The sequence below is a fragment of the Serinus canaria genome, chromosome 2 (genome assembly GCF_022539315.1).
Source record: "Serinus canaria isolate serCan28SL12 chromosome 2, serCan2020, whole genome shotgun sequence".
Classification (NCBI taxonomy): Eukaryota; Metazoa; Chordata; class Aves; order Passeriformes; family Fringillidae; genus Serinus; species Serinus canaria.
In genome coordinates this window covers 51,256,071-51,281,988 of record NC_066315.1, presented here as the reverse complement: position 1 = coordinate 51,281,988, position 25,918 = coordinate 51,256,071, and the positions used below count along the sequence as shown (strand labels likewise).

The 25,918-nt window shown below is 37.1% G+C and overlaps 1 protein-coding gene across 2 annotated transcripts in view; it reads right to left on the bottom strand.

Moving 5' to 3' along the window:
* The window catches only part of POU6F2 (POU class 6 homeobox 2), a 311,471-nt gene that overhangs the window by 51,324 nt on the left and 234,229 nt on the right, over window positions 1-25,918 (bottom strand). For both annotated transcript variants that reach the window (XM_030234220.2, XM_009098957.3), the window contains exon 6: window positions 2,273-2,419. In XM_030234220.2, the coding sequence (XP_030090080.1) occupies window positions 2,273-2,419 (147 nt within the window). The remainder of the gene's footprint in view (window positions 1-2,272; window positions 2,420-25,918) is intronic.

Here is a 25,918-nt window from a genome sequence, read left to right as displayed (position 1 = left end):
TTAATTTCTAGAATGTAGATAAATTATACTGAATAATCCTGTATTAAGGCAGCCTGAGAAGTGGTCTCTAAGTAATATGAGTTTATGCTGAATATTATAAAACTGCATGCTATATTACACACTTACTATCAATATTTATCTATATTGTGGCAAGGTCTCCAGTACTGATTATAAACCAAGGAACAGTTGCAAAAACAAGTAATAAAAAGAAACCCCTTATTTAAAAAACCTAGGCAGATAGCTAGATGCTGTAATTTTTATTCCAAAAATTGGGAAGATTATTCCTTTCCTTTCTCATTCTCTGCAGCCTGTGGAATTATTGGACTGTACATTATGGAATAAACAGACTCGGCCTGAGTGGACCTTTCATTCAGTGATATCTTCTTAGCATTGGGGTTTTTTTAAGGATACAATGAATGGACACACATAGATTATGTTTTCTATGGAGAATATGTAAAGGAAAAGCTATAAATAAATTAGTCTACATTCATAACCTCAGCTCTTATGATGAACATCTTTGGTGTCAAGTGCTTCATATGTAAGTGGCAACTGTGAACCACTTCTGGAGCACAGAGGAGATAGAAACAAGCAGCCTCTATGTTGGAGCTGATCTGACTATGAGTTATAGGTATTATAACCAACTTTTCTCCCAAAACAATACCCCATCCCTCCAGAAATCTTAATAGGCTTTTAAGAGCCTCCATTTAAAGCTGGGTGCATAAAATGATGCTTTGATGAAAAGGGATTGAAACAAGGGTTAAAGTAGACATTGAAAGGTTATTGTAGAGGGCACATTGTTCATACAATCCTCCTTTAATATGTGTGGTGTGCACCTGCGATAAGATGATTCATTAGATAAGGCCTCACTTTGACAAGCTCCATCGTTCAACCCTCGGGGTAGTGATGGAACAATTCTGCACCCACCCAGTAAATATAACAAGGTCAGCATTTTTTTTCCCTGGGACTTGGATGGTGATAGTGAAGCTCAGGAAGCATCTTTGTTTATGTGTCCTGTTTAAAAAAAACGGGGGAGGTCCTATAAAGTGTTGAATTTTATTTTTTGACGGGCCAAAATAAGAAACTCACTCTTGTTCCAATTAGCTAGCACAAAATTGCCAGGAGAAGAGCTGCTCTTGCTTTTTTTCCTCTTTACTAGTAAACAGTAAAAGTAGAAACTAAATTTTAGATTCACATATCATCCATGCTGCATCATTTCAATAAATGTTTTTCAGGGTCTAACATCCACAAAAACACTGTGTGCCCAATTTGTAGAATTTAGAATAATGACATTCAAATTACTCAGTTACCAGATATATTGACAGATCTGCTGCAGAGAAACAAGGCATTGTGTTAATTTTTGTCCTAATAAATCCAATAAAGAATGAAAATGGTCACAATCTGAAAGCCACATAAATATGGTATATCAAAGGAATTATTTTTATAAATATGGATTCAGATGCATACGTTTCTGCATCATACTAAGACTGAAACTGAAACAGTTTTAACAAATAAACAGCTCCATAATGTAGGTAATGCTCAATCTCTCTTTTAGACACACTAACTCTTAAACAATGTTCAAGCTCCTGTTTGGAAAATTTTCCTTATAATAATCTTCCAAAATAATCTTCCTTCTTTATAATAATCTAACCAAAACAAACTCCCAAATTTGCATTTACAGGCTGGCATAGTAATTGTAAATTGCTTAACATAGTTAATAAACAAATGAGGAAGTCACTCAGATAATTCCATCCCTGATACTTCATTACTTCATTACAATTTATTTTCCTTTACTAGAAACTTTTAATGCCTTTTAAGAAATGACGTAATACAAAAATGCCTCAGAAATGCAAAAAAAAATGAAGCACCATACCACTTCAGTAAAGGTGTCTGTTATTAGGCATATGCAAGTGGAAGAAGACAGATGGTATGTTTGTTAAAAATCACAGGGTTGCTGGACTTTTAAAATGGTAAAATACTAGTGCATGGTATTACACTACTGCGATATTTTTTAAGGGATGATAAATAAAACAAATAAATAAAGGGCTGATAAACAAAACAAACCCTTACCCTTTTCTAGCTTGAAAACACTCTTTAGGAGTGCCTAACTTCCCCCTGTTTCTCAGACTTTCCATTTCCTACCTTGTCTGGCAAATCAATATTTATTTATCTCCAACATGTGCACTTTTAAATTGCTGTCATACGGGCGGAACTGATTTTTGTCCCAAGATCAGCCTGCCATCAGAATTCACTGTTTGCTCCATCTTCTACTCACCTGTCCTTGTGCATTAGTGACGAGCTGGCCTGTGACCCCCTGAAGGCTGGAGAGGGCGTTTCCAAAGGCCTGGGAGTTTGCTATTGAGCCCATGGCTGCTGCTGCTGCAGCTGCTGCTGCTTGACTTGCTAGTGGATTATTAACCAGCTGAAAAAAAAGAAATAAAATATAATGATAAAACCCATGATAAACATATAATATTAACTGGATAATATAAAAATGATAGCACAGTAACTTTTATTTTATTTTATTTTATATTTTATTGTAATGTTTTTTTACCCACTTAATTGTGTGTAAAACATGTCTGCTCCAAGAGCTCAAGTTTGAGAGGTTCTTACTTCTGGGGCTTTGAAAATGAATAGATTTCAAAAAGGAGGAGAAAATTCCATGTTGATGTTGAAGAACAAAATTTCCTTTTTTAATCTTATATTCACTCTCCTATTTTTTTTAAATCAAGTTATGCTTGATGTGATTCTTTAAGCTCAAGTTGCTAATGCCACAGGTTCAGCAGCTTAGTACTGTTGTAAAGAGCAATCAGTGAAAGACTAGCACTTGACTTGATTGGGAGTGGAATGTTTACTTGAGGATATTCAGAACAGAAACTATTTTACTGATGACCCCAAACCCAAGAAAAATCTACAAATCCTTTTAATTTTTATTTTTAAATACTTGGTCTCAATATCTAGACAAATCACATTAGAAGACTCAACCTTGTAAGTGCGGTCAGTAGGTATCAACTAAAAATTAAAAATTTATTTGCAAAATACGGCACTAAGCAACATGCTGCTTCTTATATGTGAATGATTAGTCCAGGACTCATACATTTTCAGGAAATAATTTGTATTGCCAGCTTTAGTCAATTCTACCTGAATGCACCATACAAAGCATATAGCATGGTCATGGATTTCACCTTAAAGACTAGGGGAATCCCATGGAGGAGCAATCCTATCAACTCCTGTGCTTATCAAGCATGCAAAATGTGTGTTCCTCTGTCAGAATCAGAAGTTTTCTTGGACATGGATTTTTTCCACTCGATTATTGGGAAGTTTCTATTTTCTTATCCTTTTCTGAGAAAGGAAAAACGTTGAACCAAGCACACAGGGGGGACAGTAAAAAAACCCAAAAACATTGGGAACCATCATCACTTGTACGGCTGTCTTGAGAACAATCAAACTGAGTTTAAGAGGCTGAAAATATATTTTAAAGTGGCTTTGTCTCCTAAGAATCATTGCATTATAGCAAAACTTGCAAAATATGCATTAGTGGGGTAGAGCAACCTGAAGTCTGAGGGACATATCAGTCTAGGGATATCTTTTCTTAGACTGAGATGACAATGCTAGAGTTAACTCAGAAAAGCTTTATGTTTGAGCTGAAATTGGTAGGAGTTCTAAGTCCTAAGATGACCAGTAAATGATCTATCTTTTAGAAATGGAGAGTCACAAGCAGTGGTAAGGGAAATACTCCATAGACAGGCTCTGCTTCAAAATAGGTTATAAAAAATTAATCAGTGATTAGTAGATGTTTTAAGCATGTTACAGATATGAGTAGTGTGTATGTTATAGACGTTTAGAAGCCCATCAATAGAAGATGTCAGATATGGTTATAATCTATGCTTATAAGAAACCTACTTGTCTGTTGGACATTGCAAAATCTACAATTGATTGGTCATACATTAAAACATCTATTAATCATTCATTAGCCTCTCATGAAGTATTTATAAATGCAACCTTGATATAAAGTGTTGCTTAAAGGGGTGCCTTGGGCATATCCAATCCCTCTAGAAATTGTAAAGTAAATAACTAAATAAAGATTAGTAGCAATGCCAGACAGAAAAGATGACATTGTTTGGAGGAAAAATTTTGATTTTGAAAAAATTGTTATATGAATCTCTAAAAGCAGTTCACAGCACCCCATGGCACAAAAATCAAGAAGAAATAAAACACAGAAGGGGAAAACTGCAATGCTGATGAGCTGAGCTGTGAAGAGAACTGAAACCAGTACAATGACCAAAGTGAAGCTCAGTCCCTGAATAGAGACTGCAAGAAATTCCACTGACTGTACAAAGGCGTGAGAGCAAAGGTAGCTGATGCATTCTTCAGTCATTTGGGTGGTGGTTCCTGAGCATGGCAGTGTAGAGCCAGAGAACAAAATAAGTAAACTGGTTGGTTTTCTGCTCAAAACAGCATCATTTCTTTATTGTCCAAATCAGAAGTTAGCAAATGCTGCCTTTTTTTCACAGCACTTCACTGGCAGTATTGGGACTTAAAGAAATTCTCTTATAGCTGTAAATACTTGGAGAAGAAAGGTGCAGCAGCAAGAGAGTAAGACTTTCAGAAAAGGCCTTCTAAAATCTTATTAGCAACCCCCAAATTACTGAATCTCTGATCTTAGAGCATCTGACTGCAGGTATAAGTTATAATATTTTGACAGTTACTCAAATTCAGCTAATAAACTACACTAGGTGCTATATTCAGGGCTTCAGGGGCATGTAAGAACAGCTGCTGGGGAAGCATAAATAAGCCTTGTGAATCTGGAAACTACAAAGGGTTAAAACCTTCTAAAAATCAGACTATCACCTTCTAGGATCTCTTTTCTATTTTTTTTGCACCAGTTTTCAAGAAATGTACATTTTCAAATACAACAATAAAATTTAATTACAACAAACCCTGGAGACACTCAGGATTGCTTTTAGTTGCATCACAGAGATAAGCTACTTATTAAAAATGGTGGCAGAGGCTGTGATATGCATAGGTACCCTGCATAGTACCATGTTCCAGGAAAAAACACAGGGAACGGGCCAAATCACAGAGGGTAAGAGACTTGAAAGTGCATATGAAACCATCCCTATCTATTCATAAGTCTGATTAAAAAGGAGAGGATGCATTTTTCTTTGAGTGTGTTGGGGAGCTGTTGACTGCAAGTTATGCTCTATCCAATTGACCCCTTTTATCTTGTGTGCAAACTGAGGATGAAGAAATACATCTCATTTCATTATGTCTGGACACCAAGATAACGTTTTGAATCTTTCTTTTATTCAAAAAATAAGATCTCTAACTTGAGAGGTTTATGCAATTTCTCAGTGAAGGCTGGATCCTTAAGAATGCATGTTGGAAATATTGGAAATATATTGTGAAAAATTCCACAAAGGCCTCTTCCTATTTTGTTTCTGAATTTAAATAATGATTTAATTTGGAAGGCTGAGATATTTGGAGCTGTTGATTCCAGTGCCCAAATCTCTTCTCCAACTCAAACCACCAGCCACAACAGTAGATAATAGTAATCTTGGTTTAAAGTGACAGGCTAGACCTCTTAATGACACCTCTGCTAATAACATGGTTATGTGAGGAAGCAAATTGTATGAGGAAGAATCTTCAATAACTGAGTACGTTTAGTACATTTTTTTGATTTTCCAAAGCTGAACTATTAAAGGTAAAGCACATGAAAACTGTCTATTATAAATCAGTAAATACAGAAGACATTCCAGTGTAGTAAACAGAATTCACACAAATAAAACAAATCTGGGAAATTCTGGTGAATGAAAGAGGCACTAACAAGATCCTAAAACTGTGCCATGTGAAGTGAGTGTTTCTACGGTTAACACATAGTCTTCAAAAAAACCAATTTGAAGAAAAGTGTGTAAGAGTCAATGCCTCAAGCAGCTTTCTTGAGAACCATAAATATTTTTTTTTTTTTTTTTGAATAATACCATCTTCCTCCATATTTTGAAAACTAAGTATTTCATTGGAGTTGCTGTGAGAAACTGAGCATTCATCTATTGTTGAATACAAGATCAGATTTGATAACCTACATCATAGGTAGGTACTTTCCTTTACAAAAGGCATGTCCTACTGAACTTTCAGTCTCCTGGTCTGGAAATCAAAGAGCCAGTTTTAGTCAATACAATATAATTCAGTCCACAAATACCAAGAAAAAACCAAACAGTTTTACTAGTGGAAAGGCAAGATATTTCAGGATGCCAGAGCACCACGTGAAAAAACGGGCATATAACCCAAAAGGTAAAGTCACCTTATGCCTTGCCAGTATATAGATCTTGAGTGTTTTCTAAAGCACTTGTGGAGGAGGCTGTGTAAAGACCTGCTGCTATCTGAATGAGGCAATGGAGAATTTGAAGGACATGTTGCAGAGTAATTTCAGGCATAACTTCATTTCATAAAATAGTATTAGTGTTTTTCAGAAAGACCGTTAAAAATCACATTTCTGGATATCTCCTAGAGATGGAATTAGTGTAAAAAAGTATTATATTTGATTAGGGACCAACAGATCCTCAGTCCTGGAGGATCTGTCCTCAGTCTCCTATGTTCTCTGACAAACTCTTCTGTAGGGAGCATCACACTACTAGATTAGCTTCTGAGATTATATGCTTAAACCAATGCTTTTCAAGGGAAAACAAATATAACAGCTGAGAAGAATTCAGCAATGTCTCTCAGTCAGAAACACATGACATTTTTCTTTTCTACCCATAATGAGTGAAAATTTTATTCACAGAAATGAATTTTTTTATCAGCATGACATGTGCTTTTGTAGGAATTTTTAGACAAAAGACTATCTGAATTTTATTGTGTTTAGCTGATGAAAGGATTACAAGTTCAATATTACAAGTATATTAAAATATAGTGGGATTTATTCCCATTTTTTCTCAGTGGCTCATGAGACAAATTCTGGGTAGTAGTCCCTGGACCTTAAGGGAAAAGACTGTTTCATACTGAGCACAGGCTCCTGAGGATATTCTGATACCTTCTTTGTTACAGTGACCAGCATTATTATCTGTATTGGGTGTAGATGGAAAGGTTTTGGCAGTGAAGCAGCTACAGAGGAGGAGGATAAAAAAAACCAGAGTGAACAAAACAAAGGAAACAGCAAGGTCAGAGAAAGGAGAAGGAGTTGTCCCACAACAGTGAAAGAGTCCCCACTGTACCCCTTGGAGGACTCTGGAGTAGGCAAATGGATATTTCCTGATGATATTTCCTGTGATCCCTGGAGTGATCAGTGGGAAAGTGTGAAGAGAAAGGAGCCAGTGAGGGGAACTTTTAAGGACTGACCATAGCTCCCCATTGAGAGTGGGTAGAGAAGTCAGGAGTGAAAGACTGGTCTGGGAGAGTGGGGCGAAAAGTTGTTTTAATACTTGTCTTTGTTTCTCATTTAATTGGCACTATATTAAAGTTGATTATCTTCAAGCTGAATGAGTTTTGCCCTCCACACTGATTGGCAAGCAGTCCATCTTGACCCATGAGCTTTCTTCCTCCCTCATACCACTGAGGCAGTGACTGAGTGGCTGGGTGGACGTTGCTAACCCACCACACCACTGCACGGCAGTAACTGGAAGCCATATCTTGCAACAACAATACTCAAGTATTTTCAATACCTTGATGACATAGAAGCAGAGCATTTCAGCCTAGATACCCCTACACTTGGTTTCTAAACATGAGTGAATTGAGACAGAAGTGCAGTTTCCCTGAAAGTCCCCATTAGCTCTTTGGGCAATTTCTTTACATAGCGTAAACGCTTATATTCCTATTTGTTTTCAATACATATATACACCTGGTATCAGTCGATAGCTCCCTGAACTTACATAAAATCTCATGGTCCCTGAAGGAATTTAAAAAACACACTGAAAGACTGCTTCAATTGAATCCTTGGAAAGCACCTAGATATGACAGCAATAAGTACTGATCATAATAACCAACGAGATGATTACTTAGCACTTATATAGAATTGTGAGTGAGTGAGCTCTGTCAATTTAATTTTTTTTTAGGATTTTAAGTAAAATTAGGTCAAATTTTGAAAAATCCTGTGAACATGCAGATCCCAAGAAAGTCAAGAGAGAATTCACTGGCAACATAAACCAAAATATGTTAATTTCATCCAAACAGATGCCATGAGCAAACATTTTGGAAACTCTATCTGGTTTTGTACTTATCAGTTAGGTTTTTTTAAAATGTTGATCTTTCCCTCCTTCACTCCTTTTTCTGTTTACATAATAGGATAATTACAACATTTAACTTTTGTAAATGAACATCAGGGTAAAATGTCTGATAAAATGGCTGTCATAGAGCTTAATCATGCATAACTATTTGAAAATATGCCCAGCAGGCAAATCCCAAATTATGAAAAAAAAAATTAAATCTGTCAACATTTAGTTTTTGTACACTGTTGTGATATGATCAACCTACAAAATGTACAATTTAGTTATACTATCCAGACCCATCCAACAATGTTTGCTTATTTCAAAACTGCATAGATCTATATTTGCAAATGGTTGTAGAGGGTAAAAGTTCCAAATAGGCTGCTTAGACAGACATTTTAGTATATGCACATGGATCATAAATTTATGTACAGCATACAGTGTAGAGACAAGGATATTGAAGTATCTGAAAGCACCAACTTGACAGAGACACTTAAAATATCTGGTTCTCACAGATACTTAGTCTGCTCATTATATGCATTTGTTGTGGTTGAGCTATTTGCTGTCTAAATCTATGCTGAATTTTCTATCAGAAATAAGTACTGATAGTGGTATCGCTGATGCGACATGACTTGATTCAATGCAAAGCGACACGACCTGAGGTGATTGGGAGTATGCAGTGCTCATGTGAGCCTTCATATGACACAGATAGAAGAGGATGAACAAATTTTCTTGGAATATCTTTGTAAACAAGGTGCTGCTGGTCAATATAGAACCAGTCTGAAAACTACAATAACAATTTGCAAAATTAAAAGGGTATATTCCTTATAGAGCCATGGCAAAGCAATTAAGAGCAGATATCATTCCCAGGTCTCAGAAAAAACTAATGGAGACACGAATAATGAAAAACACATCAGGCTAAGAGTGAGCAGACACCACCCTAGCCACTCTAGTTTCTTCTCTATTAGTCACAGAGAGAAAAGAGAGGAGAGGAAACTAGAAGAAATTGATCCTCATTGGGTCTAATCCTACAAGATATACTAAATTGAAGGTGTCAGCATGTCTGAGGCTTCATTTTATATGTTTAGATAAAGAAAGAGTGAATATATTGAAATATATTTAATGTCTTTAAATGCAAATAACTACAAATTGCAGATGACTGGTCACTTTAGCAGCATGCTAGTACTTACAGACTGACCCTAGACTCCTGTCTTGTGGGTTCCTGACTGTCTACATTTATAACTTACAAGTTTGAAATGTTCCAGATCTATTTTAGATGGCACCCACTGAACAAGACTTCAGTTAAACAGAGGCATCTTGCTTCTGTCTGATTTACTTGGTTTTACCTGATTTTTTCTGAGTTACTTTTGTGTTTACATAGTTTTTAAAATATCTGAAATGGTTCCTTTCATGCATGATACATATGTACTCTCAACAAACGACATCTAAATTAAATTTGGCATCTCTAATAATCATAAATTGTACAGGTACTCATAAAAAAGGAATGAGTACTGAAAAAGTAATCTGTATTCTCTAGTTTTCTGAAGTAATTCCCATTGCAAGAATAAAGCAAAAAAGCACCTTCTAAACTTTTTGAAAGGGGCTGCAACACAGTTCATTTCACATTGATTAGTTTCTTGGTTCCTGTGTTTAGAATTTTAGAATTCCTGTCTATTTTAGAATGATTTATCTGGCTTCTGAAAGATGCCTTCCCTATAAGAAAAATGGTTACTTCAGGGTTCTCTCACTGCTGAAAACCTGGACTCTTATCAAAAGGAAATTGCCATCTGTCTTTTCGGATAACAGCCAAGCACTTGGGTCTCAGTGATCTCTGTAGAAAGTGTGTCAACCGTGAGACACACCAAATTAATCTCCTCAATCTAAAGCATTTATTTGCCTTTAATTTGAATTTGTGAATGGCATGTGCACATGTAAATATGACCATTTGCATATATAAATGTTAAAAATGCAATGTGAGGTCACACCATGTTAATATGACACTTCATGTTAAGTATTTGAGAAAATATTTCTGAAAGTCTTGTTCTACAATATAATATGCTGTCTTCATATGTATGCCTGGAACTGTTTATTCAAATAGTCATATTAAAAAACAAACTTTGAGGTACAGACCTTGTCTTTTGCCCTTTGAAGAATAAATCCTACTTAATATACTTGGGGACATATCGTTAACTGAGAATATATATAAAGCTTCTTTTAAAATTCTGTGTCAGCTGCTCTGCAAAGATCCTAATTTTTGAAGCTGGAAATACATCTGGGTACTTTGGTTTATTTGTAATGTAATAGCATCACCAAATAATTTTGCTTTCATGAAAACTAAGTGCTTACCTTGAATTTTTGTTGACTTGAATATGAACAAGTTCAGATCTAAAACTGTAACTATGTGGAATACTTATCCTTTCACTACCTTCAGGTCCAAACTGGACTTTACTCGATGCACTGATATATGATACAAAGTTGAAGGACAATACAAATGGCTCCTGAGTGCAGTAGGAAGATTGTTGTCAAAGATACAAGTCAGTCCAAAATATGAATCTGGTTCTTAAAACAGGTATCTAGAAAGCTGGAAGGATTTAATTCTCTGTGTTTACATCAGTTCACCCCAAAGTCAAAATGACACAAACATTGTAATTGATATAATGTGTTTGAGAAGTGCTCTCTCTGTTTTCCAGGTGGAGAATATATGAGATACAAAATCTGTTGTGACACTGATTTTTAGACATTTGAGTTTTGCTGAAATCTCAGTATATAAAAGGAGATTCGGAAGTATGGATAAAGTTGAATATTCAGTTTGAAAACCTTGATGTCAAACAACATTTCCAATTAAATAAACATGAAATGTGAATGATAGCCACTGAAACAAGTAAGCTGAGTCAAAATCTATAAAAGGGAAGTAAGCATGCAAAAAGGATGTTGAGGATCCCTCAGCAGAATACTGTTAATATTTTCCCTGGGCACTCTTTTTTTACTTTAGTACAGTTCTGAATGCCCAGTGGTGGACTGGAAGTGTGATTTTGTTTGACTCTTTTTTGTCTGTCAATGGGAAGGTTACTGCTGCTACTCCTTTTCTGAAGATAGAGCAATAAACACCTCTGAACCTCCTTGCATGACCACTATGTGAGCATATTGCATCTCAGATGGCAGCAACCCTGTGCCACATTCATATTTAGATAGCTTACTTTGAGGATAAACATAGTGGAAGACACTAGATAGCACAAGACTCACTGCTACAATTTAAAGCCCCTGTTTATAATACATACACCCAGTATTTTCTTTTTCACCAGTAGTCCCACTCTGTAGATAAAGCTACATGTAAATTGGTAATAGTTGTGTATTTATGTGCCAAAAATTGTGTCCTCAATGCAGCTCCTATAGAAGGAGAAAGGCAGGAAGGGTTAATATGCAGCCACATATCTAACAAATGTTACATTTGCAGCCATGTGTGTAACTTTTCTGCAGAGAGCATCCTCTCCTCCCAGGCCCTTCTGTCCCATTTGCTGTCATCAGGAAACCTGCCCCCAAAAATGAAGCGTAAGTCCTGCCCCAGAAGCTGCACATGCCTGCAGTGTGGGGCTCGGTTGTGCTTGACATCAGCCGGGCAATTCCAAATTTAATTTTGTTGATGTTCTTATAAGAGATATAGAGAATATTTTAAATGTACCAACTGCCTTTTTAAATTTGTTTGGTTGGCTTTTTTTTTTTGTTTTGTTTTGGTTTTTTGGGTTTTTTTCTTTGTTTTTTTTTTTGTTATTTTCATAATCCATCTGCATCTGATCTTCTGTGTGACTCTTGGGGTTTTTCTTTTTTGGAATGGGTATAATTTTTTTTTGTTGTGATAGAACCCCTTTCTGCTTTCACCTATTTGACTCCTTTTCTCTGATCTCTTATCTCCAGTATCATCTGCTTTGCTCATTTCACTCTGAGTCTGGTCACAATAGGTTTTCTGCATGGGAATTCACACTGAACCACAAAAGAAGCAGTAAATCTACTGTATCTGTAATGCTGCCATATTAATTCCTAATCAATTTCAAAGCCATATTTGAAACTCATATATTTCACCTCAGCAAAATCAGAATAACTTCAAGTTGCCAACAGCAAATGAAACTTGAAAATAATTAAAAACATGTGGGCTAGAAATGTATTTTTTCTGAGGTCTTTGCAATTGTCACTGTGCTAGGCACTATAATTTCATGGCACGAGGGTATATGAAACTGAGTTCCTCTTATAAAAAAAGCACAGCTCCATATTGCTGGAGGTAACAGAAGAACTCTCAGATGAATGTGAGTGATGACTGCAAGTATAAACTGTATACTTTTTTTTTTCCTGCAAGGATCAGTTACAAATTTGTGAAAAACTGATGCTGAAATCCTACAAAAACTGCTTAGTTAGTCTGCATGTAATCCTAATGCAGTCCTGGGTAAATTTGAGGGAGTTTGCACTTGTATGTTTTTGTGACTCATTTTTCTATTTCATAGATAAAGTTCAGGTGTGACCTTATACTCCATCTTATACATGTTATTACATAAAATCACACATCAATATTAATTTATGCCTATGGTGATATTGCTGTACTTTAAACAAAAGACATAAAAAAGTTTAGCTCCTATCATCGTCTCTTATTTTTTTTTTGCATGGAGACAGAATGTCAAAAATAATGCCTACGTTATTACTCAATATCTGCTACTGGCTGAATTCATAGCCTGGGGAAAGTCTAATTACCATTTACAATAAATAATTTCCTCCATATTTATTATCAATGGAAATCTACTCATAGACATTCAGCCAAAGAATTCTGCTATACAGGCAAAAAATATGTACTATCTTTCAACAGCAGCTCAGCTTACAACCTGAATGTCTGTAGCTTTTTCATTAAATTCATTATTGCCTTATTGTACCTAGACTCTTGTTCTTCCATAAGGCACTGTCAATAGACAGACAGATGAATTTCTTCATGTTCTAAGTATTTTCTACTTTTATCTGTTGACCAGATTCACAAAATATTTATGGGCCCTGTAGCAATTCTTGTATTTTACAAAACAAGGGATTATTCTGCTGCTAAAAATAACATAAGTTCCGAGTTCTTGGTCTGATTCTGATTTCTCTCTGCCTGAATATAAATCTGATCTAATTTTAATGCTGTCAGCAGAGTTGCAATTAGTTAAAACAGAGAAACTATCGTTAGAATCAGCCCCTTTAATTTCTTATGGGATTCAAACCTGCAGTAAGGGGGAGGGGAAATTATTCTTTCACTTGAAATACTAGAGTTAGCTAATTACACTGATATTTTATTTAAATCAAATAGTCTCACCAATGGTCTGGGTGGAGGTTTTTTGTTTGGTTTTGGTTTTTTTTGGTGGGTTTTCTTTGTTTGTTTGTTTGTTTGGGTTTTTAATTTTTGTTTTTTGGGGTTGTTTTTATTTTGTCTTGGTCTTTTGGGGTTTTTGGATTTATGCCTCTATAAACTAGAGAAGCATTGAAATCAGAAGTCAAAACATTTACACCTACAGCTGTGAAACTAATGGATTTTTCTGTTTGTGGACTGAAAAATTTCCCTGAAACACACTATTCACTCCCTTAAAACAAACAAACAAAAAGCCCCAGTAACCAAACAGTCTGGGCAGACCTGGAGTGGGAAAAATTTGAAAATAAATACATTTCAGGTCACCTGAGACATTCAGTTCAGACCAAAATGGTTTCTTGAAAGCAAATGTAAAATGGATCACCCTCACGGATGGGTGTTATATATACTGAGTGGAAATACTTGACTTCAAAAAAACATTCTTATATGTATTTTCTTAATCTCATTCATTTTGGGTTGGGAGGAACATATACATCTACCTATTTTTTTTGCCAAAATATACCTTTGGAAAAGGTGAAGTATGCCGACTGGCAGTGGAAGGTGCTATTGGCAATAGTGTCAGTAAAAGGGATAAGTTGAGGGTCAGAAATGTTTTTGCAGAAAACCTAGTCAGACAGTGCTGCTGCTCTAATGTACCTCCAACATGTCAGAAACTGTGATGAACTCAGCCTGAGTGCAATTAAGGCAGAACTCTTTCACTATGCCTATCACATTTGTAATACTTGTACAGGCAATAAAGCAAATTCTACCTCTAAGATATGAGGTATGTGTTGTTTGCTTTCCAAACTTAAAGCTGAATACATTCCCTTGAAAAAGAAATTTCAGAGAAGGCACTCATATTAGAAACCATGTCAGGAGAAGTAAGATGAGCAGAAAAGGTTTGGCCTAGTTTTAAGTATGTATTAACAGAACACAAAACAAGGGTACAGTTATTCTGTGTTGAATTGTGTCCTCTTTCAACAACAGAAATTAGGAGGCAGGTAACAATCCTAGTTTCACCTCAGAGTGAACAGACAAGGACGATAACCTGCAGAAGACCTGGTGATCACCAGCCAGCTAGAAGAGGCAAACAAGCTCAATAGTCTAAACTAAACCAGAAATTGCTACTCTTGCATGGGTCACGGAACCAGTTTTTCAGTTGTAGCAGCAAGAGAGCAACCTGAGTGTGCTAAAAGAGGGTTTCCTTTCTTTTTCCTGAGGACTATGAGACCGCTGAGCATTGCAGGTTGCTAAGACATTTGAATTAAGATCTTCATGGAGAGAGGGACGAAGATCCATTTGCCATGTTCATCTACACTCAAGGTTTCCCCGGCATTTCCAGTTGTGAATCCCATACTAGGGAATATCAGAAGGCTTATTTTCCCCACTGGTCTAACAAAGACCTAATATAAAGCAGATTTAAGTGATGTACAGCTAGCAAAAATATTTCCTTCAATTTCAAGTAAATTACATTCCTTATTTAAATGAATGCCCATGAAATCAGACCCCTCTCTCTCTCTTTGTTCCTAATATTCCAAAAATAACATTGCTCTTAAGAGCCATCAATGCAACAGGTGGAGTCCCACAGCAGTCAGTGTAATTGCACCAGTTTAGACCAATGAAAAATTGGTGCATTGATGCTGGCATGTGAAAAATAAATCAGAAACTTTATGGGTATTAAAAACAGTGTTAAAACAGGGTGTTTTATACAGTAATTATACAGTTATTTCTCAGTATTACAATCTACCAAGGGCAAAGGTATATCTTTTATTGCTGCCTATGATGGTAATAATTCTCCCTGGCATTTGTAAAACCAACAATAGCTTTACATTGATTTTGCTTAAAAGGAAAGTTCAGGGTTAGAAAATAAGTATTTCATGTGGAAACAAGAAAAACTTTCCAAAGTATACGTGATGGAAGTAGTAATAATTATATCTGAGAAGGAAGGAAGTCTTGTGATTAGGGTCACTGGGTAGAGATCTAAAAACCTCACCAGGGGTCCAATTCTTCCGTATATTTCCATTTCTTTAATTTCCTGTCTGAAAAATAAAATAAATAATAAAATTCTCTTTCTTTCTCATTGTTTGCTTGTTTTCTCATTAGATAATACGTCTGCAAGCCCATCAAGACTGGATTACATATGCACACACACCAAACAACAGCAAGATCAAAGATAAAACAGATTTTCTTATTTCAGGTTAAATCTGTATATGGAATACATTTTTCTGTTTACTACACAGTATGCATTGATTTATGTATTTACACGGTATTTTTAGCCACTGCCATAATATATATCCAGGTAATATTAAGGGAGGCAAAAAAAAAAAAATCCCCTGAGGTACAGAAATGAACGAACATCTAACTCACTAGCAAAGCTGTTGAAAAAATGTAGGGTTTTGGCTAAGAATCAAGCAAATGGTACAAATAACTGAAAGAGGCTATTTCAAAGTGAAGACAGAGTTTACATAGGGGGGAAACGGTAAATCCAGGAGAGCATTCTATGTAAGTCTGAATTTGCTGCTCTCTATAAGTTAACTGGTTAAAGTTTATTATTTTACATTATCAGAGCATCCTGCATAAAAGAAAGCCTTGGCTTAGCTCTGAAGTTGTGATCTGATAACATCTATTATTTAGAAAACATTAATTTAATCATTAATGTTCTGGACACTTTTTGTAAGATAAACCAATTACACAGTTTAGCACTGCAGTAGTGGGGAAATTCCCAATGCATCCTAGCATTCCTTCTGGTTTTCTATTCATTCACACTCTTTTAATAAATTTCACACATGAAACTTTTTTTTATCGAGTCCTATTTTAATGGCAATAACTCAAATAATGCTGACCAGACTCCTAGACCTAACAGTCTATTTCATTAAGCAGAAAAGATGACTCAATTGTATAAATTACCTTAATCTGTAGCTGTTAAACATAACAAAATCAGGGAAGAAAGCTGTATGTCGAACTATGAGAGCTGTATTACGGAGTACTACAGGCCCCTTGGTTATGCTGAGCACTAACTGGCCCCAGTTGGTGGTTGGAGATGAGTGGCCATGGATGCAAAGCCTCATCGACTCATCCGTCGCTGTTGCGGCAAAGAAGGTGATGATACAGTGGGCAGCATCATGGAGCTCTTGTCCGACATCTCACTTGGGACCCAGATGGTTTTGCCTTCAGTTGGAGCTGTGTCTACGGCAGCCAGCTCCCTAAATCACTGGCAGTGTTGTAGGGATGGTTCTTGTCCCAGGAGAGATGGCCCTAACTGGCCTAATTTGTTTCTTGTTTGAGGTTTGGTTTTGGCAGGGTTTTTTGTGTGTCTTCTGAGCAGACATTACAATCTGCAATCCTACACCCATTCAGGGTACTCTGCTTACCCAAGATCTAGTTTTGCTTCCTCGCCACAACTTATTCTTTGCTCAGGGAAAGAAGCTGGGGAATCAATAGAAACAATTGCATGCTATCCCATAGTCTGAGCATTGCAGAATGCCTTTGAATCTTCAAAATATGTTGCTTAGTCAGGACCAAAACTGGAGGTAGTGCCTTACTCAGGGGAACTCAACAGATGATATAAGGGCAACTCAAGTTAAGAATCCTCGCTCACAGCTGAGCTTAATGTCAACTGATTACTATCTGTTCTTTAAAAATGTCCTGCACTGAATGTGTAAAAATAAAGGTGGTGGGAAAAATGTGCATAATGAAATTATTCTTGGGCTACCCTTTACCTCAAAAAGGAGGTAAAATTTTGGAAAAACCAGGCAGAGCTGGAGGCCTGGTCTTTTCTTATATCAATGTAAGAAACACAAAAGTCAAACACTAATACTATAAATTTGGACTCTTAAAGTAAAAATAGATGGACATATAATCAAATTACTGTATTGCAGAACAAAAATGCAGTAATAAAAAGAAAGGAATGCCACGGCAATATAATACATTGAACACCTGTACTCGCCAAATCTGTATCAGAAACCTCCCTGAAGCCAAATTATGAAAGAAAACAGGCATAAAAGCAAAAAAAAGAATACAAAAAAGAAACTGAAAAGCAACCACTAGTGAGTTGGTTGCCTGTTCTGTGCTTTTTAGAGACCTGGAAGTCTGTGACTCTGAGTGTGTGTGTATGCTGTATATACAGAAATATATGCTGTGTATGACAATTATGCAAGAGAAAATGCATGAAACACAAGATTGTTTCATGAATTTTAATGAACAAATAGCATCCTACTATGGACTACTCACTAATTAAGGTGATAGGCTATATTAAAACAAAACCAAGAAATATGCCATGTATATATTTTGGAATGTTCTCATTCCCCAAGCAGAACACTATTAAAAATGTGCATAGAGATTAATCTCATCAAAGATAAAGAAAATTAAAGGTCTTTAATTTTATTTATGGAAGCAAAGCACTGTTGAGGTAATAAAAGAAAAACCTAACCCTAACATATCAACACAAAACTTCTGAAACATAAAAATTGGAATAAGGAGAATGACTATTGAAATAATTCTATTAAATCAGACACATGACATATAACACATCATAAATTCACTAAATTCTAGATTAGGAATAGAAGAGAGAAGGCTATAGGTAAATCAGAACACTTATGTATTTCTGTCATCTTTTCTGCATCTCATGAAGCCTATACAGCAGTCCTGCTGTGCGGAAGATCTAGGAGAAGAGATGATAGACATATATAAGTCACTGCATGAGAGATGAGACTTTAATCTGCTTGTGACAATCTTCAAAACACGCAGCTTTTTGACTAGTGTTCTTTTTAGTTTACAAAAGAGTGTCACAACTATTCTGATATAACTTCTATTAGTTTAGGAGGATAAGACTTGCAGTAATGCTCCTCTCAAGTCCATATTCTGACACAAAGCTCCAAAAATAACCTGGGCCATAATACAGTTAGCCCATGCTGTAGCCACACTTTTGTCTCTCTGTCTGTTTGGGGAATACACAAATACCTACAATCTGACACTGAAGTTACAAAGGCTTCTCCTTTATACAGGAAACAGATGGTCTTGGGGGTAATCCAGATCTCACAAGAGAAGACCCTTTCCTGAGCTGCTTTCCAGTGAAGACTCTTATTTTACTGACCATGGGAGGCATCTAAACCTATGTCTAAGTGGCTTGGTTGGGTGGCATGTATCAAAGGCAGGTAAAAAGGGCATGCATCTTGTATGAGGACACAATGCCAATGGAGCTTTGCAGCGTTGATAGTTTTTGGACACACTGCACACCAAATCCCACTGCCTGTCTTTGGGTATGAGTATGCATTACTTAGGAATTTAGACTTGAATAGAGAGGTAAGAAACCTGCATTAAGGGCCTACCTCTGAATGCTAACTAAATGGGACTGTACAGTCTAAGTCCCAAATGACGCTTTTAAGTGAAGTGATCATTAAGTTAAATGACAGCAAAACTATCTCTGCATCTAAAGCAAAATGTCAGATTCAGGACCTTGCAGCTCTTCTCTTTGGGAACCTGTGAGAAGTCTCAGAGCATGTACACTGGCTTCTTGTAATGAAAGCAAACTGTAAAGAGCAGCAATGTAGAAATGCTTGCCCAGCATAAATGATAGCCTGTGCTAACATGGTATTCCCCTTCTCCCTAGTTTTGATTCACTCTAATTATCCTGAGTACAGCAATAAGGAACACAGATCCCTGCCCCATCTTCAGTACTGTCACACAATTCTGTATTACATAGGGAGAGCCCAAGAGCCAAGGTATGGAAAATGTGCTGTTCTGCTTAAATTATGCTTCCCTTTAACCACATGCTCACTCCTCTTGAACAATAAAGATGCTGTCCCAAAAGTAATACAGTTTATAAGGAAAGTTTTAGTAATTTTAACAAAATTTTAACTGCTTTTAACAAAAGAGCACACCAACCTCCAACAAAATAATAAAAATTGACCCTTAGGGTATTCCTTCGTCATTATTCTTCACTGAGCATCCCCAGTGGTTGGGATCCTGTCTGCAAGTTTTGTCTGGGGTAAACTTAATTTTCTTCATACTAGATAGTGTGGGATTGTGTTTTGGATTTGTGCTGAAAACAGTGTCGATAACACAGGGATGTTTTAGTTTTTTGCTGAGCAATGTTTTCACAGAGCCAAGGCTTTTTGTGTGTCTCACACTGTCTCACCAGGGAGGAGACTGGGGGTGCATAACAAGCTGGGGAGGCAGCTGGGACTGCAATTGACCAAAGGGATATCCCAGTGCCCTATGGCATTATGCTCAGCAATAAAAGTTGTGGGAAGAAGGAGGAAGAAGGATATTCAGAGTGATGATGTTTGTCTTCCTAAGTCACTGTTACATGCGATGGAGCCCTGCTTTCCTGGGTATGGCTGAGCACTTCCCTGTCCACGGAAAGCTGTGAAATAATTGTTTTTTCCTTTGCTTGTGCTCACAGCTTTTGCTTTACCTATTAAAATCTTTATTTCAACCCACAAGCTTTTTCACCTTTACTCTTTCATTCATTTCCCCCATTCCACTGCTGGGTTTGAGTGAGGGGCTGTGTGGGGATAAATCACAACATCCTGTTTTTCGCAACTGTTGTACTTTGCGATACTATACTGCAAAGTCTTGACGTGCACATCACCTAACTCACTTTGCCTTTGCATTTAAGTTTTACTTATGAAAAAAATTATAACATTTTAAAGAAAGGTCAATAATCTCTCTGTGAGTTCACTAAATTCTCAAAAACAAACCAAAAATTAATTCCTACAAATCAGCTGATGAAGATCAAATCACATTCCACTTCAGAGAGAATACAAAATAATCCTACAATCTTTTGAATGCTGCTTTAATGTAGACTCCTTTCAAGAACTTTAGAAACTAACATTTGAACCATAATAGCCTGTAGAACATTGTAAACAGCTTATTTTAGACAGAAATCACATCACTTCTAAAATAGGGTTCATGTACTAACAAGCAATCAAATAGGATGAACCAACTGAGTAACACAGTAGAAGTTTTTCCCTAAGGTTTTAGTTTTCTTAGAGGATTAAGGTCCAGAAACTCAATTTTTTCAACTAATACATTACCTATAAAAGGTGGTCTCTTGCTAGTTGGCTCATCATTGTGCCAAATCCTAGCACTTCGAAGTATATCTATTAGATAGCTAGAAATTATTGGCCAGAAAAGAAACCAACATCCACCTGCAATTAATCAAAAAAGGGGATTTTCTCCCCCATTATTTCTTTCTTACAAAAAAAAAAAAATTAAAAAAATTAAAATACTCTATATTAGAAAAGGAATTTATTTTATTTTAGTATTGTGAAAAATCCATTAATCAAACTGAAAGGTAAAGAAATTGCATTTTTACTTTTTTAATGTTTTAATACCAGATTCTTCTGTTAAGAAACATAGATTAGGACACTATTTCTCAGAAACTGATCCTTCCTTAGGAACTCAGAAAATCTTGGTCCTAGTTCTGTGCCTGTCAGGCTCTCTAAGTGACTCTGGACAAGCTAGTTAATCTCTTACTAGCTCATTTCTCCATCTGTAAAGGGGAGATAATCATAATTCCTTGGTCTTGCTTGTCTGCTAAGACAATGTGTTTGGGAAGAGGAAATATTACAGACTGTGCTCATACTTCATGCAGCTCAGTGGCCTGTCCTTCTAGATCCTTTCCTAAGACCCACTCCTACTCTGCATATTTTTATCAATTTCATCTTTGTTTTGCAGGAGCAGAGGGAGCTCCAAACTGCTTTAGGATGGTCAAAGTGAAATCCAGTCTGACTGCTGATCACTGTGATTTGATTCTGACACTCCAGTAAGGCACTGTCATGGAGGGTAGGCAAAATTCAGACTGCTAAGGTGTAAGAGAAGGCTGGATAAGGAAACATCCGTAGCAAAGGAAGTTTTTAAAGCTATGCTTTGTTTATTTTTTTAAATCAGTATTACTTGAAAGCCTACCCAGACAAGTTGGGACAATAATTCATGCTTAATAGATTAATTTAGTATATTTTTCTTTTCAGTGTTTTCTATATTGGTAAAAAGGAGCTATGTATATTTCAAAAAGGTTAAATTAACAGCAGAATGGAAGAGGCAGCAAACAATAAAGCTTCCTTGACAGCTGGAAGAGGAATAAGGGCTGCGGTTTCATTACAGATTCAGAAATCTCCAAATGCCACAACAAGTAGAGTGGGGGACTGAGAGTAAGTCTGGCTGTTGATGAACAGTGGCAAGTAATACTACCCCATGCTTTATACTTTACTCCTTTTCACCAAAGCTAAGGACCCTATAAATCCCCATTTCAGCAGACTGATATCCTGCTGTTTCCTGGAAAGACTTTCTCTCCTCTTGCTGCTTAGGCCCAGTGGCTTCATGGTCCTGGGCTCTCTGGGAAAAATTCATGAAGAAAAAGCAGGGACAATTACTGGTATAGCAGCTGGGCCCAGTATGAGAGTCCAGAGGCTGGAAGACTGGACCTCCATCCAGCTTGGGTGGATGTAAAGGAAATCGGGGTGGAGGAAATGTACTGAGAATGGGACACTCTTAACAAAAAGGTGAGGGGTTGGGTTTAGCTCTACAAGGGCATTCTGTTTGCAAAATTATGGCAGGGGGAGGTGCAAGCTGGTGCTTACATCCATCACACAGAGGCCTGGGCACTGCTCTGTAGTACTTGCTTGTTCTGCTGCTGTGTCATTAATTCTGGCCAACAGTCGGAGGGAGAAAAAAAACCCTTAAAAACTGTTATGAACATCACTTGCATTTATAAGATCACATGATAAAGGTTATGCTGAGGTTTCCTCTAGACAAGTAGAGCAAAAGCAGTAAAGTCCTGGCTCTCCACAGTTAGTGGCAGCACTCAACTGCTTCCTGCAGGCTAGAACCAGGAATGAGCACTGTATTCAATATTTATATAATTATTTTATCTCACCTATATTTAGATACTGGTCACTAACTGCTCCTGCAGCCAATTTCTAGAATTTGAATTAACTCCTAGCAGCCACAGGGAGCATGTGGACTCAGTCTGTGGGGCCCAGTGGGATGCGGGATACAATACTCCTCCTCACCGGCAGCCCGGTGAGATTCAGCTTCCACCACTTGCCAGTGGCAGACAGGACAACCACAGCCCTTTTGTGACATTCATGTATTTGGGACCCCACATACACACTTCTCATTTCAGCATCCCATCCATAGGCTTTTCCATTTGGAAGAAGACGGCCTCAAGCCAACTGTGACACTGATAATTAATGTATCCTAGTACTCGCAGGCAACTTCTCCACACATCTTAGATGCTTTTGTCCCTTTCTTAGTAAGCCCACTGCTTTGAGACTGGCTGATTAGTTTTCACACATTTAGACTGATACATACTGAGTACCAATGTTCCTTCATAATACACAGGAGAGACATTAGGAGGTAGAACAACTTTCATTCTTACTCGGGTGTGTTCACCCAGTGATTTGTCACTGCTACCTAGGAGAGGAAAACAAACACGAAACTGCCAAGTGTATAATCCAAGTCCCAAAGCACTTGATGTGGAGACACTAAAGCTATTTTTAGAGCTGGAGTGTATCTTGTCTTGCGTGCCCAATTTACCACAAATCTAGATTTTTCTTCTCTGGTCAAATAAGAATTGCTTGAGGGAGTGCCTCTTTCAGTAAGCCTGCCAGTGCCAGACACTGATTTACCAGCCATGGACGCAGACTAATTCTTCTGTGTTTCGAGGGTCAAATCTTGCCTTAATCTGTGAAAGTCTTCTCAATGTCACCTGGCAGGGAAGGCTCTGAAAATGATGCTGTGCCAAGAGCTCCACTGATGTTTCTCCTGTGCGGATTGTTTAAGGGAAACTCAAGGATGAAAACAAGTCACAGTCATGAAGTTCTAGTTGTGCTATGAAGACAAACTTACCAAACTTCCCAGTCACTAAGATCAATCTCATTTATACCACTTTCATACTATGCATTGCACTTGACATTCTACAGAGTAGGATCTGATTTACCCTAGCACAATGTTTTAGACTTAGTGTTTGATTCTGGACTAGACAAAAATGTCTAATGTTACCAGTAGAAAATGGAATGTTTGCAATCACTTTGCAATAAATACTAATGAATATTGAACATAGTTAATTAATGTGCTGTCCTTTTATGAGGCCTTTATAAAAGTTAGGTATAAATGGAACAATCAAACATCAGGACACTGCAAATAGTGAACAAAGCAGGGCATTGCTAATTATTATGAAAAGAAAGAAGTACTTCACTATTAATCTATTTGAATAAAGCAAGGCAGTGCTAATTATCACAAAAGGAAAGGAGTGTTTCAGACAATCAACCTATTTCCAGCAACTAATTTAAGCAAAGACATTATCTGAGCTCTGTTTTATCAAGCATTGTTGGACACCCCTGGTTTTCTCTATCATAATACTCTATAACCTCATTGTTGATCTTACAGTGTTCCTAGGATATAAAATATTTGTCCAGTCTTATCTGAAGACTAAGAAAGAGGGTTTCCTGTAAAAAACTTAAATGCAAGTGTGCAGACAGTCTTGACACTTTGCTCCTTCCTCCTCTGTGTTCTCCTTTCCTAGAAAGTAAGAGACAGCAGATCTGGCTGGATCCACTCAGATTTTTCTTCAGTTTATTTCTGTTCATTTTGGGGGCAAAAGTCATTTTGGGCACATAAGTCCAATCTTTCTTACTCATGATAATCACGTACACAGCCAAGAGGATACACAGAGAAAGCACCACTGGCTAAGAAATAGTCTGTCAAGAGCTTAAAGAAATATCTGCTTTAAAAGATCAGAAGAGAAATGCAAGCATGAGTACCAAATAGTTCAATATAAAATTTGAAAAAAAGCATCTAAATTCAGCTTATTTTAATGCTCTGTATCAATACAAAGGAAATGTTCCTTGCAACTTCAAGGATTTCCCCCCCTATTGACCTCATTCATAATTGATGAGTTGCAGACATACAGGTATTTCTGAGCGAAGAAGGAGAACAGAAAAAAATCTCCTGTTAGCATGCCACTAACATTGATGACTTAAAAAAATTCAAGTGAAGGCTCTTGTGGCCCCAGTAATTGCAATCAATGAGATATGGCACTCATAGTGTTAGAGCGTGATCATGGAATTTGACTTTGCTCCCCATATTATGGGAATCAAAGCAATGTCCTAACGTCATGGCAATAACACACAACTACCTAGGAACATGGCCCTCCAACCTAATGGAATATGTTCAACATTTCAGGCCTTTCAGATACAGTAAGAGTGGAGGAGTACAGTCAGACTCTTGAAAGTTTACAGAGTATTATTCAACCTTCTTCTTCTAGAAATACTATTAAACCATTTATTCCTCCACAGTAAAAGGAGTTTAAAATCTGCCTCCTCCATGATATTTTGATACTTCCATAGTATGTTCTAGCTACAATAAAGCCAGAATTAAGGTAAAACACTTGAAACTTATGAATTCCCTCAAGCTACCACTCAGCTTTCATATGTGAATGATTTGAAGCCATAGATTTGATTCAATTTGTCTTCTGCTTGAAATGCTTTCACTCTGCCCATTTCCAGGAATTCTAGATATTTTACTAGCACAGATGCCAGTGGTGGAGAGGTCTACACTGTAATCAGGTGTAGTCCTATCCAAGCCCATCTAGCTCATGCTGATGCCACCATGAGGATACAGCATTATGGGCTTCAGTAAGCTGTGCCTGGGATCCTGCATGTTTACTTGAGTGGCTCGTTGCTTTTAATGCCCTGTCATAGTGCCTTCACTCTTCCCAGCACTGAATCTTGCTTCATGAATCCCTGCCGCATTATATGGACACCTCCGCAGGTCTACTTCTGCATCTGCAGGGTAGACCTAGCCTGGACCACCATGCATTGCTAGAGGTCTGATTCTACAGGGAAAGAGGTTTATTCTGAAACACCTGGAAAGAACAAGGAAACAATTCATATTTCTAGACAAATGTGCCGCTGTTAAAAACTCTTCAGATATACTCGCTTTGCACATAACTGCAGAATTTTCTTATCCCATCCCCAAGAGATGATCAGCATTGCAGTGCTGTAGCACCAGACTCACAATAAAAATACTCTGCAGATGTAGGTTCACTTTGAGAACTCCCTATCTACCTGGCTGGTAATGAATCTTAAATTTTCTTGAGATCATTGCTCATCACCTGAACAAGTACTGAAGAGTAAATGAAAATAGCCATCCATTGAAAAAAAAAAATAAAATTAATGTCTGAAACAAAATGCCACCACTGCTGTTATAACAGAAGGTTTAAAGTGCATTACTGTCACTTCTCTATACATTTGAGGGCTGGCTACAGGGTCAGATGGTGCAGCAGTCCATGTAATCTCCTGAATGGAAAAAAATTAGGCTCAAAGTGCCAAATAGACGCCCACAACATAATATCAGGTGAAAC